The 14,421-nt window shown below is 36.4% G+C and overlaps 1 protein-coding gene across 4 annotated transcripts in view; it reads left to right on the top strand.

The window, feature by feature from the left end:
* The window catches only part of PAM (peptidylglycine alpha-amidating monooxygenase), a 284,680-nt gene that overhangs the window by 195,213 nt on the left and 75,046 nt on the right, over nucleotides 1–14,421 (top strand). For all 4 annotated transcript variants that reach the window (XM_082836780.1, XM_082836779.1, XM_082836778.1 and 1 more), the window contains one exon: nucleotides 350–433. In XM_082836780.1, coding sequence (XP_082692906.1) covers nucleotides 350–433 — 84 coding nt within the window. The remainder of the gene's footprint in view (nucleotides 1–349; nucleotides 434–14,421) is intronic.

Below are 14,421 nucleotides of genomic sequence, written 5' to 3'. Positions count from 1 at the left end.
GGGTTTATGTATGTCTGTTTTGTAATCAACAGGGACAAAATTTTGTTTTGTTTTGTTTTGTTCTGTTTCTTGAAAAATGAATGAATTGTCCTCTTAAAGTGTAAGTGATCACTCTGGTTCTGAAGTGGAGACTACGAATATAATTCTATCAGAGCTTAGAGAAGGAATGATAGGTTATATCAGAGATTTTCATTGAATGCCTAGTTTATTTGCATTTTCATATAACATAATTTCATATATTATGTGCTATTTTCTTTCCCTTTGGATTTCATAGATCAGCAACCTTTGATTAGCTCTATTTAACTTCCATTTCTAAAATATTAATTTATCTTCTTTTGAATATCTTCAGGTGTTGGATTCAGAGTTGGAGGAGAGACTGGAAGCAAATACTTTGTACTACAAGTACACTATGGGGATATTAGTGCTTTTAGAGGTAAGTTTTGAAATGTTGGAACTAAGCTGAACTTCAATACTATATTGTTTAAAATATATATACTGTTTTCTATATAATAAAATGAAGACTTGACTACACCCTCTGCCCACTAGTAAACAGCTGCTTTTGTCTCTTGGAATTTGAGACTATTGAAGAAATGACTTTTATTTTGAAAGTTATAATCTCTTATGCACATATTCTCTTATGCATCCTACTGTGCTTTCTCTTATGCTGACTTCAGGGTTCTCTTCCTTTCCAATGTATCATCTTATCCACCGTCTCCTATTAGATTCCTTCTTAGCAACATTGTCAGAAAGACTAGGGACTAGTAATTTATTTATATTACTAGAAGCAAGCCACTGGAGAGTCAGCATGTTTTGTAACACAAAACATGTTTAATCAATAATATATCTGGGGGCTTCCCTGGTGGCGCAGTGGTTGAGAATCCGCCTGCTGATGCAGGGGACACGGGTTCGTGCCCTGGACCAGGAAGATCCCACGTGCCGCGGAGCAGCTGGGCCCGTGAGCCATGCCCGCTGGGCCTGAGCGTCCGGAGCCTGTGCTCCTTAACGGAAGAGGCCACAGCAGTGAGAGGCCCGTGTACCACAAAAAAAAAAAAATAATAATATATCTGATTGTAGTACTAATTATAAGTTTTCATTATATGAATTTATTCTTTTTTTAAAAATTTTTAAAAGTTCTCAAATGCTCAGGTTCATGTCAGTGGTTTATCTGTAATCCACACTTGCCACTTCATCTGTTGCCCACTGCACCGATGCACGGACCCCACCCACTCCATAGAGGCTGCTGAACACTGCCCTAGACACTTGCTGGTCTACCCATATTACCATGCACTTTGTTTAAGTGCTCCTTTTCTTATCATAGAATCATTAACATGAGGAAGGGGCCCTGTTCCCAAGGCAACCAAGACTGGGCTTATTATTCCTTCTGCTGCATTTAGTCAAACTCCAGCTGCATTCCAGGTTCACACTTTGGTGTTCACAGGAGTGTAAACGTTAAGCAGTCTTCTTCTTGGCTTGTCAGCCTTTCTACTTTGTCTTGCTGACCTCTACTTCTTGAGTTCTCTAACACTATTTTTCTACAAACTAACCTAATACATTTTGCTCTCTAGATGCATTAGCTTTCTATCCAGCAACTAAGTTTAGAAGTACACATCCATCTCTGCCTATGAAATATCCTCTGGGGCCTTTGCTGAAAGCACCCCATGCTGAAAGTTTCCATAGGTTCTCAGCATTCAGGACTGGGACAATAAATGCAGTCTTCCTCTGGAAAAGGATGTTAGAAAGAATAAATTTATGTCAACTATACTCCAATAAAATTTTTTAAAAGAATAAATTTATATAATGAAAAATTATAATTAGTACTACAATCAGATATATTATCGATTAAACAAGCTCCTGTGGACCAGCTCATGAACCTAACTTCCAAGTAAAACCTGTTTTTTATAAAAAATATGCTTTGAGTTATGTATAAACAGCTTTCCATTTTTGGAACAGGACCTAAAATCTTAAGTTGTTAATTGTAGTGCTGAGCCAAGGTTTTGTTGAAAACAGAGGAATAACTAAAGTTCATGTTTGAGAAACAAAGACACAAATTATCTGCTATCAGGGGAACAGGCAGATTCTAAGACTGCTGACTTCCAAAGCATTGACAAGACTATTATTTTTCCAAAGAAGTGAGGAAGGCTTTCCCCAATTACCACAACTAAAGTAGCTGGTAGTGTCCACACATACAGGACCCCACCCCTACTCTCCATCCTTCTATAGAACCCTAGACTTGACTTTTTAGCCTAATTCCTCTGAGCTTTGTAGTACCTCCTAACAGATACCATACTGATACCCCAGGGGAAATGGATGATACATATAATATGCTAGTTTTTAAAACATATTACTGTAATAATTTAATTTAAATTAACTTCTTACCGATGAGGAATTAATTTTATTTTATAATTTATGTCTAATATGGGGTAATTAAAAAGTATTGATATTTAATATATAAATATATAGTTATTTACTATAAGAGACTGATTAGAAACTTTCATACTAGTTTTTCATTTTTCACTTTTTTGAGAACCATTTTTCTAAAAGAAGGTGCATATGAGGTAGGACCTATAGTTCATAGATCTTATGATAATGTAATAAAAATGTAAACAAAAAAATTTCACCCGTATAATTCTTTCAGTAGCATTAGATACTATCTTGTGCCTTAAACTATACATGGCTTAGAATAGTAAGTAAACACGCGGGAAAATATCAGATCTCACTAAAACAACGAGAGAGCATTTTGCGTTTACTTAATTGGGTGTGAGTGGAGATTGAATTATAAAACCCAGGACTGCCAGGGCTTAGATGAATATGCTACAGTTTGGGGAGCTTTGTGAATTAGTGCAGTGTTTTAGAAAGCAACTTTATCATATTATATACATTTTATATAAAACATTAAAATCTTGCTCTAGGCTTTCATCCTAAACTAAAGGAAGGGTTTTGTTGGATTTTTTGGTTTGTTTTCTAATGAGCTACCTACCCACAGTTATTTATATACCATTAACTAGTAATATGAAAACCTGGAAAGTTAACAAACGTCCCTTAGTAGGGGACTAATTAAATAAATGGTATAACAACAAAAATAGCAAATCATAAAATTTTATACAGACTACATAAAACCATATGTATGCTTGTATGTTTCCAAGGATTATAAGGAACAAGGAATAAAAGGAAACAGTCAATAAGCATGAGAGACAGGATCATGTGATTTTTTTTTTCCTTTACAATGTTATAACATTCTCTTCATGTTTTTAAATTCCACAAATATAAGCACTATGTTAGATACCTGCCAGTACCTGCCAGTTTGTGTGCTGCATTCCCACTCATACCCTCCTGACAAAAAAGAGTTAAAGTAAATCTTTATGTGCCTGATTAACTATAAGAAGTGACTTACACTTTAAAAAGGTTCTATACTGTGATCACACACTTATCTCCAGATGAACCTAGGAGTGGAATTATAGCATATCTTTTAATGATTAAAAATGCATTATAGATATGTTATATATGTATTATATATATATATATACATAATCATCTTAGTGTCAGTGAAGATTTGAACTTCACGGTATTAGAACTAATGATGATATTTTTAAGAATATAAATTATAAATCAGAAGCAGATTAACACTCTGAGGAAATCACTGCACTCTATTGAAAAGTGGGAAAATGTTTGGCTTAAGGGTATGAGCATTTTTCCACATAGGGAAGGTTTTAGAGAGTTGAGAAGCCTAGGACTTCTCTTTAATAAAGCATCAACAGTGAAGTTAAAATATCTTCTCAAATTTGTTGGCATGTGATAAAGTATCAGAGAGAACATAACCTGAAGCCAGCTGGTTATATCTTGGACTGGGAGGCCTAGTAGTAGGAAAAGATAGGTCTGTGGGATACCCAAAATATTTGTTTTGTTTTGGTTGTTGTTTGTTTTGGAAATTGAGCAGAATGTGAAACTGTAAATTGTCATTTAAAAGGAGCCAACTTTATTAAATGCCATGTCAGTCATAATGTCAGACCTGGGTTAGTGCTGGGTATACTGATCTTCTTGCCCAGAGGAGTATAGTACATTCTAGCAGGAGAGACAAGCACAGGAACAGTGCGTCTATAGGCAGTAATAGAAACACATCCCAGATATGGAGGCCGTGGAGAGGTGGAGCAGAACAGGTCTGCCTGGAAGGGCAGTGGGACGTTGTCTGGGAAAGGCTTCTTAGAAGATGGAACCATTGCAAAGATTTGAATGGTGATCAGGAGACTGCAGCTAAGTGGGAGCAGGGGTAAGACGTGTTCCCGATGAAGTAGAAGTATGTGCATGGCCATGGGGGAGTGAAAAGCCTCATGTCCGCAAGGAATTCTTGGTGATTTGGCCTTACTGGAGGGTGAAATGCAAAGGGGTAAGTGGCAAGAAAGGAGAAGAGAGCTGGCACCCAGAGTGCTTATCAGCAGTAACCTGATCAGATTTTCACTTCAGTCCTAGGCTTGAGTGCATGGGAAAGCTACCAGCCTTATGAAGAAAGATTGGGGTGTTAGGAGGCCAGGGCGAGCCTGGAAGGCCCTCTGGAAGGCCAGAATGAGTCCTTTTTTCTTTTTTTCTTTTTTTGTGGTATGCGGACCTCTCACTGTTGTGGCCTCTCCCGTTGCGGAGCACAGGCTCTGGACGCGCAGGCTCAGCGGCCATGGCTCACGGGCCCAGTCGCTCTGCAGCATGTGGGAACTTCCCGGACCGGGGCACGAACCCGTGTCCCCTGCATCGGCAGGTGGACTCTCAACCACTGTGCCACCAGGGAAGCCCTGAGTTCTTTTTTAAATGTAAGCTTTATAACATTTTATAAGTTAATATTCTGTGGAAAACAGAATATAACCCAATTAGAAATGTGTGTCCAGTATAAGCATAGTATTTGGTTACATGATTAAACTCTAAGACCAGATGGCCTGACAATGGCACTTGCTAATTTTGTTATCCTCACCAAGTTTCTAAACTTCTCTGACCTCCTCATCTATAAAATGGTATCATAATGGTTCCTATAAAGTTATCTGGTAAGCACTCAATGTTAGCTACTATCGTTATAGTTCCCATAAAAGGCTTTAAAGTGATATAAATTCCCCTAAATGCAACCTTTTGCCATAGTTGCCCATAATATAAAGAATATGTTGGTTACTATTCAAGGGTGTCAAAATTTCTTGTTATGTTTAGACACAGAACTGTATTTATGTCTGTCACGTTGCCAGTGGACTTTTCCTAGTTATGCTCTGTTTCCTGTTCTCCACAGACTTTTTCATTATTCATAGTTCAGTTATACAGAGATAAACTGTAAGACCAAGTTCCTGCCCTTAAGGAAATTAGAATAGCAGCAACTAGAGATTTAGAGATTCCTCCTGGTCCTTTTTCTTTCTTTCTTTCATTACCAAATTTTTTCTATAGAGTTTTATTCCATAGAGAAAATTCTGCTGAGATTGTTGCAGAAATTTGCCACTTTTCTTCTAGATGTTTTGGCCCAGGGGAATCAAGAAAAGTGGCCTCTTCTTTACAGAGTTTCCGGCATTAGCTTACTAGTCTCCAACAATAACTCATTTCTCAAATTAGAAAACTCTTGCACTCACCAACTGAAGTTTGGAGCTGATATCTTAAAAAGGAGGCAAGAATTTCTTCCCAAGTGCATAATCTCTGTCTTTGAGTTGGCAAAATTTCCATGCTATAAACTATTTACTGTCCTTAAGCTCTTGGTGCATATAAGAAAACTAACAGGTATTATCAAGGATACAGATCACACACACATGCATGCACACACACACACACACACACACACACACACACACACTCACACACACATCCAGAGCTTGCTTCTACTCCTTCATCACAGCCCTCAAAGTACACCTACAGTTTAGCATGTTCCTGGGAGTACAGCTAAAACAATTCATTTTCCTTAGAGTGAATGTTTAATACTTATATTCTAAATGAGATGAATGAAACCGAGGGATCCTGTTTTTGACTCTCCATTATGTAAGGGTGAGCTCTAAGAAGTTTCTTCTCCAAATTTCTGGGGTTATATTAGTAAAATCAGATCACAAAATTCTAGTTAGAACCCTTAAAGAACAAATCATTTTCAGTAGCCAAGTTTTCCAGAAAGCTAAGGTTTTAACGCTCTAAGTACTATAGCCTTAAAACATTTTGGACAGAAATCTTTCCCAAATATATAATGCGTCTCATGAAATTAAAATAGGTGCAGATGTTAAATACCTAATGCTGTGCCCAACACAGAGCAGACTGGCAATAAGTTAGTTGTCTTCCTTATCCCTTTCTCCCTTTCCTTCATAATTTTGGGATATCATTCTGGATATCAGCTACTGCACAATTATTTCCCTCCAAATTTTAGGAGTAGATAGAGTTTTTTCATCTTACTGGGCTTGTTGCCTTCTTCTATCTGCTTCTCTCTATTTTATGTAACTTCTTCTGTTGTCAAGCTACCACTTCAACTCATTTTAATTCAAACAGAGCAGCACATGGAGGCAAAGATGAGTAAGAACAAAAGTTTGCCTGCATCCTATGGGGGCAATTGAAAATAAAACAGTAACTGTAATTACATGAGCCAGTACAGTCTGTGCAATAAGAGAGGGGGTTGAGAAGCAAACAAGACCACACCTAGTTTAGAAAAAGGTTTCATGTTGCCAGATTGATTTCCTACAGGCCTCCTTCTGCCTTGTACTACATTGATGATATGGAATCTAGGCAGCTAAATTTCATATAATTGTTTATAAATTTAGGGTAAACAGACTCTGAACTGAAACCCTTAGAGGGAATTTTTTGAATAAAATCATGGGAACACAAGTGCCTGGACTTGGTAACCTTCAGATTTGATTTCTTCTTGCCCTCCTGTGTTGTTCCACCCTGGCTATGATCCGTTTTGGTGTGGCTTCTGAATAGCTTAGTTCCAGACAGGTGGGTGTTACTAGACATAGGTCATGCATTCGTGAAATGCGCGCTCCACACTTGTACACGTACACACACAAGGGGCTCCTTCCTCGCCACCACTGAAGGAGTAGTAGGGTGAGCATGAGGGGAGGGGAGACAGTGGCAGGCAGAAGGGAAAACAGAGGACTCTGGAGGAATTCTAATCCCACTATGACTCCTGCTGCATGTCTGCCTCTTACAAGACTCTGCCGGGAAGCTATGGAAAAAGCTTTGAAATTGTGGGCCGGGGAAGAATCCCTTGCTAATGCATTTTTGAACAAGGTGGAGCATAGATCAGTGGCAGGGCAGCTGCACTTCAAATTATTTCATTCCAGTATAAAGCAGAGTACTCTGACTTCAGTGTAATCATTAGAGGTGCTCTTGACTCCCTGATACCTGATTGCAGAGAGTGGGAAACTGGTAGAATGTTGCTCCCCGTTGCTGCCTGTGTTGTCTTGTCTAAATCTGTTGAAGTAGCTTCCTCCTGCGTGCTTTCCAGGGAGATATATACCAAGCCTGCTTTTACTCTCTCCTCTGCAAAGTGAGGGATGCTGTGGGTCGGGGTATTTAAACCCAGGTATTTTCAGATGTTCTGGATTACTTTCCACGTTTAAGAAGCTCCTTTGAAATTTCAAATGTGGAGGGTGTTATTAATGATTCCCCTCCCCCGGGGAGATGCCTGAAAGCCATTGAGTCGCTACACTAAAGGAGACAGAGATGGCACCTTTCTAGCATTCAGCCTGGCCTTCTCTGAATAAGACCCTGACATGCACACATTCCAGCAAGCCTAATCCCTTCCGGCACATAGAAGGTGAGTTCTCAACATGATATTTTGTTCCAGGGAACACATGATGTTCCCAAGTTCAACTCCAGGGACAGCAGCCCTGTGGTTCCAGGAAGGGTGCACTTGACCTCAGTTTCCCTTTTCTCTCCCAAGGCTGGGATACCTGTGCCATGCAGCAAGTCTCCTTTCTTCCTTCCCCACCTCCCACTTTCTATTTGTCTAATATTCCTTGATGTGGGGGCACAGACTTTTATTCACGTGCTTTGGGACAGATGCAATTTGGAGTTATGAACTTGAAACCTTTTTGAAAGGTTTTCAAGTACATAAATCATATATTACATTATATCACCTCTGGGCATCTGAGACACTATCCGTAATCAAATATGCTAATATTCCTTTAGCAAAACGTTCAAATGGTCACACTACAAGGGATAAAGACAGACGTAAGTAGCATCACATCATTCAGATCGGATTTTGCTGCCAAACGCTATGAAAAAAAACTTTAGGCTTCCAAAGCTTTTCAGGTTTCAGAATTGCAAATAGTTCTAGTATGGGAACAAAGAAACCTGTTCCTTAATACTTGAGTTAAGTGGTTAAAATACTAACAAGGATTGGAGGACTCTGGATATATCTGAATATTTTCCCATTAAAATAATCTATCCCAAACTTTATTTTTCATTTTTTGGAAAATACAAAAAGCCATTAAAAAGAAAAGTACAAAAGTTACTCACAATACCTAACTATTTAAAAATCTATAATATGAGGTGACAGTTACATATGATCTGTGAATATACTAAAAAACCATTGAATTGTACACTTTAAAGGGGTGAATTGTAACATATGTAAATTATATCTCAGTAAAGCTATTGAAGAAAAGGTATATGGATTCAAAAGAAAAAAAATCTATAATATACCTTCTTCAATCCCATCTTCCTTCTACCCCAACTCCAACCCCCAGGTAACTGAATTTATATCTGCCAGGTTTTCATATGCTTATCCCAGCATTTCTATATTATACTCACAGAAAGCACAGATATGTATGTATATCTGCACTTCTTTTCTTTTTTGGACAAAATTCAGATCACACTCTCCACAGATCTGCATCTGCTGTTGTTTTTAATTTAACAACGTACTCTGGGATTTCTAAGGCAGCACATGGAAAGCTCTTTCATTATTTATAATGACTGCCTAGTATTCTGTTGTGTGGATATATTATAATTTATATATCCTGTTCCCCATTAAAGACGTTTAAGTTCTGAGTTTTTTGCTATTACAAGCAATACTGCAGTGAACTTCAACGTTAGAAATGTTTTAGGTAACCATGTATTGCTACTGCAGGGTAGATTTTTAGAAATGGGATTTGGGGGTTATGGAGTGTTGAAACCTTAACGGATTCCACCAAATTACCTGATGCAACAGTTTTTCCAATTTACAATCCATAGTGAATGAGCAAACCTCATATCCTTACCTGCACTAGATGTTTTCACAGTTAAAACATTTTGCCCAGTGTTTACTTAAAGCAAGGAACTCCTCTTACTGTTTCATTAAAAGGATTAGAATTAGCTGGAAGTTCTTAATAGAATTACCTCTATAGTACATAGTCCATGTACAGTCAAAATCTGATCTGTGGACTACTTGTGCCAGAATCTTCTTGGAGGGCTTTTTAAAATGAAAATTCCTGGTTCCAACCAGACCTACTGAATCAAATGCACAAAAAGTAGAGGTTAGGCAGTGGTGTACTAGAGCTGATTCGTATTGCCCCGTAAGAGCCAATTGCTAATTTTCAGATAGTTAGTGAGCTGATTGTTAAGTATAGCCCTGCTTAAAAATAAAGGCAATAAATACTCAAAGGTCATCCTTCCCTAACTATTTTACTACACTTTACTACTGTCTTTGCTCTGGAGGATATTTATGTCTATTGTATCTGTATCGTGGAAATACTATAAAATAGTGTGTCTTTCCAACCCAGTGTTCAGTAATGTCACATTGGTAGCTTGAAATGAACTGTAGTGGGAAAATTTACACCATCGAAATTGAAAAATGCTACAAATCAGTGCTTCATAAATTATTTTGTTGGTTGTTTAGATTTAAGAAAACGATGAAAAAAATATTAGTAATGCTGATTACTGTGAATAGCCAAAAATTTTGAAGAAATTTTTTTTTCAGTATTCAAAAGCTACTATCCAGTACTGCAAAGATTTTGCTCACTTTGTTGACGAGCAAGTACAGTTCCAACATATATCTTTGTTTTTCAATAAACAAGGATATCAACAAACATTCTTGTGCAAACGACTCACTCGTCAGTTATAACCATAGATTGGCTAGAGAAAAATTAAGGAAAAATTAAGGACATAGCTCTTTCCACTTCTAAGGGGCATTCATTTAGACATGGTGGTGGTGAGCCAACTTTGGCTTTGCAGAAGAGGGCAATATCCTAGGGGAGAAAGCAAAAATACAGACAGATCCCTAGAAGATCAAGCCCCACCTCACTGGACTCCTATAAGATTGGACTTTAATGTGAATCAGAAGTAAACTTTCTATCTGGTTTTAAAAAAATCAAAAAATGAAAACAAAATTAAGGAAATAATTCTGTGAAATTCAACTGGTTATATGGAATTTATGATAAAGAATATTATTTATTTTATTATTGTTTGTAAATTGTGTCCTACACATATTTTATATTAGTAAAACTATAATAAATGTATATTTACACACGCATGCATTTTTTTTTGGAGAGCTTGTGTGTTACCAGCACATCACTGAGCCCAGCATTCTGAAATTTTAACAAGCTCCCCAGTTGATTTTTATGCAAACTGAAGTTTGACAACTGAGGAGCAAAGTTTCCTAGAGGATTGAAGTTACTTCTACATTTTTTTTTTTCCTGTACTACAGGTGTATCAGGGAAATCTCCTGGGGCTTGGGACATGAGCAGAATAATTTGCATTTATCAAAATAAGTATAATTAAATCCCAATCCTCCTAAGAAAAGGGGTGCTTTGAAAGAAGAAAATGCCTTTACTGTCTGGTTATTCTAGCACTTTTTTATTTCACTTAGAAATTTGTAGGAGAGTTTATATTTATTCTTAAGTTTTTCACAAAATTTGGTGTTTGGATTTAAAATGCTATTTTACTATTATGGTAGATGACACAACGCATATATGACTTTCTTGGACACACTCCTCTTCATGTATAGGGGTGCAAATCTTCCTTCTTGACACTTAATCTAGATAAACCTTTTTGAACAGTGAACAAAAATAAGTTATATCCTTCCATTTTTTTACATTTTTGATTTTTAAGTGGAATATATGGAGTGACAGGGACTAGAAAATGAAAGGCAGAGACCATGAGACCAACTCGGAGAGAGATATGATTGGCAAGAAGGTAACATTCAACCTGCATGAAATTCCACAGCCTCTTAGGCCTTTTCAGATAAAGGGAAGAGATTGCAACATGGCTGAAAAGGCATTATTGAAAACAAAACCATGACTTTGATTTCCTTTTCTTCTGAAAATAGTAAAAACCGTACATCTTATGTGTTATGTACTAATTCATTTTTACAGCACTTGTTTTTAACACAGAGACTGAGTCTTTGGAGTGATAGAAGGAGAGCAGTGTGACTGGAAGGGACCATCTAGCCCTGCCCCTCTATTTTACAGAAATGGAAATCGATACTCAGAAAGGTTAAGTGACTTGCCAGAGGTGGTATAGCTACAAGTCCAATGGTATTAAAAGCTAAAAGAATTTAATTTGTGTTGAATTTCTAATGTGTAGTTTATCAAAGTTCATGTCCTAACTATATAAAACAAATAATGGAGTCAGTCCTTCTAAAAATCCTTTGAACCACTAGGAAGGAAGAGGAATGAAATTATCCTTGCACAATAGAATAAATATGAATAAAGATTGGAGTTGCTTACCTCATCTCATTTATGCCTTTTCATTCTGATGTATGAAGGAATCCACTTCCCTTATGTAGGGATATTTCTACACCAGGTTACTTGATAATCCCACTGATTTCAGAAGAATTATAATAGGATGTTCTTCATGTTCTTCTCTAACCTTAATTATACACAAGCAGCTTGTTGTGAGTCATGGGAATGATTTTAGGACTATTCAGTGCCTCTCAAATGATCCAAAAGAAGGCTATTATCCTGAAATATTTTTTGGCTTTTGCCAGTGTAAGCTCCCTGATTCTCTAGCTTCCTGCATTTCAGTTTTGTTAATCATCTTCAGTTTGGAAGACTAATGGTCCTTATTCATCTCATTCATTCCATGGGACACCTGTTTATTTTAATACCTAAATATGGTCATTAAGTATCAGGAATTGCATTTTCATTCATTTGGTTATGAAAAGATATGTAAAGCACTGCAGTATTATTGCTTTTTAAAGAATATATTCAGAATGTTCTTTTTTCCTTAAAATGTATTTTTTAGAGCAATGTAACATTGACAATATAATGTTTAGCTTAAGTGATGTCTTTTAGGGAAAAAAAGTTTCCCTAATACTATTTAGTTTCTCACATTTCACTTTTATTTTCTAGTTGTTTTTGAGACAACCTTATACTTTACCTTCATTTACCCCTTTGCAGCTCATGATTTTTTAATCACCCTTAATTATTAACTCTTTTTTTTAAACTGGTCAGGGTACATAATCATTAACTAATTACTTTCATTTAAATTAATAGCGGATAATATTTTATTTTTTAACCAAAAGAAATTAAGAGGAAAAATAAAGTTACTTGCTCATGGGTTCACATCAAAATTAGGAGATCCAAGGCATTTTTTCACACACTCCACAAATACTCAGGCTGGTTTCCACACCCTGTCCCTCACTAATCCCCTCATTGCTTTGGCATGTTTACGTTTGTTTACTGTGTTCTAGGAAGTACGGTAAAAGACGGAAGTCATTAGAGAGGCTAGGATTTGTACATTCTATTTCCTATTTTCTATTAATTCCTTTTTTATGTTAGTTGACTGTCTTACGTGTAAAATGAGAGAGATACCCTAACTAAATATGTGACCAAAAAGACATTTGATGAAAACCATTCAAATATGACATCTCATGACATTTATAAAATAACTGTTAGAAAAATAAAATCCAACCTTCCTTAGGCCTGGAAGAGACCCTTCTAACCTCCCTCTTTCTGCCAACGAAACATTGCTCTCCTCTTCATCCCATTTGGAAACCCTTTGTCCTGCTCCCCGTTTCTTCTCATTCTATATTAATTCTTCTTTTCTCCATCTTTGAAAATTTTCCAGAGGCTGTCTTCTTGTACGGATATCTCCCCTACCCAACACTTTTCTAGCTCCATTTCTTTGCAAGTATTCCTTACCCTTGTTTCCCCAACTTAAGTGTAATGTATCTATCACCTATAATAACAGAAAGGAGAATAAAATCTGAGCAGTAACTGCAAACCCTTCTAAACAAACCCTTTATGTTACATTATGAAGATTTGCTTAAGGTCTCAGGGAATTTTGAGAGATAATTTGGGTCACTGAGCAGTTTCAGTGTTTTCCGTACTACTTCTCAACTCACAAGTGCTTTATGAAGATTAACTTTATTAATCCTCATACCAATTACAACGTAAACGTATTGAATGACTGAAAATTAATGCCAAGTCAAATATATGAGCTATAATATTCAAAGTATATTTCCTAATTAATACTGAGGATGATATGCATGCATAATTATATGTAAATTAGCTACTTCGAATTTATTTTTTCATTGAAGAACCAAAATCAGTACACGATATAGTATTTTAAGCTGATGAAGATAATTGGGTTGAAAATACAGCCACTGATTTTAGGTTGAGCTTCAAAAAGCATATATTCCAATTAAATTACCGCTTTTGCAGACTATAAACTTCCTGTTTGCAAAACAAAACAGGATGTTATTGCCACTAGGTTACCCTCTCTTTGCTTATCATTCATGAGCACTTAGTGGTTTAAGTTAAATAAAAGATGGAGAATATACTGTTGCACAAAGTAGTTGAGAATTCCAAAGGGGGTGAAAGGTAAACCTTTTATGTATATAAAAAATATCCTCCAGACAATTCAAAAATTCATAATAGAGCATTTTATATGAGAAATATGATTTTTAGCTTTATATTTCAAATTGAATTTAAAAGTTTCTTTGATTAAAACTCTTAAAGTTCCTTTTCATTCCATTACTTACTCTTCTGGTACCTTTACTGTGGTTCCTAGACTTTTGCAGTTACATTCTGCCCTCAGTAGGGAGAACAGACAATAATTGGGAGAATGCAAAAGAAAGTTTAGACTTTCAATTAAAAAATGAATATATATTAAAAACTGAGATGCAGAAGTAAAAAGTGGTTGATAGGACTTTTCACTGAGAGAAAGGGGAAATAATAAAATAACTCTTAGTAGTCAGATATAATATTTTAAAAACTGCCGACCAAAGCCCATGAAGCTAGTGGACAGGCTAGTCAAAGGTGCCAGAAGACAGCACCTTCGGAAAGGCAAATAAATGTTTAAATATGCTGTGTACACAAAATAAAGATTTAAAACTTAATGCCTCAGGAAGGGGCCACAAGTGGAGGGTTTTTGCTTCTTGATTTGGGTGCTGGTTACAGGAGTGTGTTAGTTTTTTAAAATTCCTGAAGCTGTAACTTCTGATTTGTGCAATTTTCTGTATATTATATAGTTCAACGAAAAGTTCAAAAAACAATCATTAATTTAAAAACT

The sequence above is a fragment of the Leucopleurus acutus genome (genome assembly GCF_964270905.1).
Source record: "Leucopleurus acutus genome assembly, chromosome: 3".
NCBI classification, from domain to species: domain Eukaryota; kingdom Metazoa; phylum Chordata; class Mammalia; order Artiodactyla; family Delphinidae; genus Leucopleurus; species Leucopleurus acutus.
Note: the sequence above shows the minus strand (reverse complement) of the source record. Positions and strands in the feature narration are given on the sequence as shown.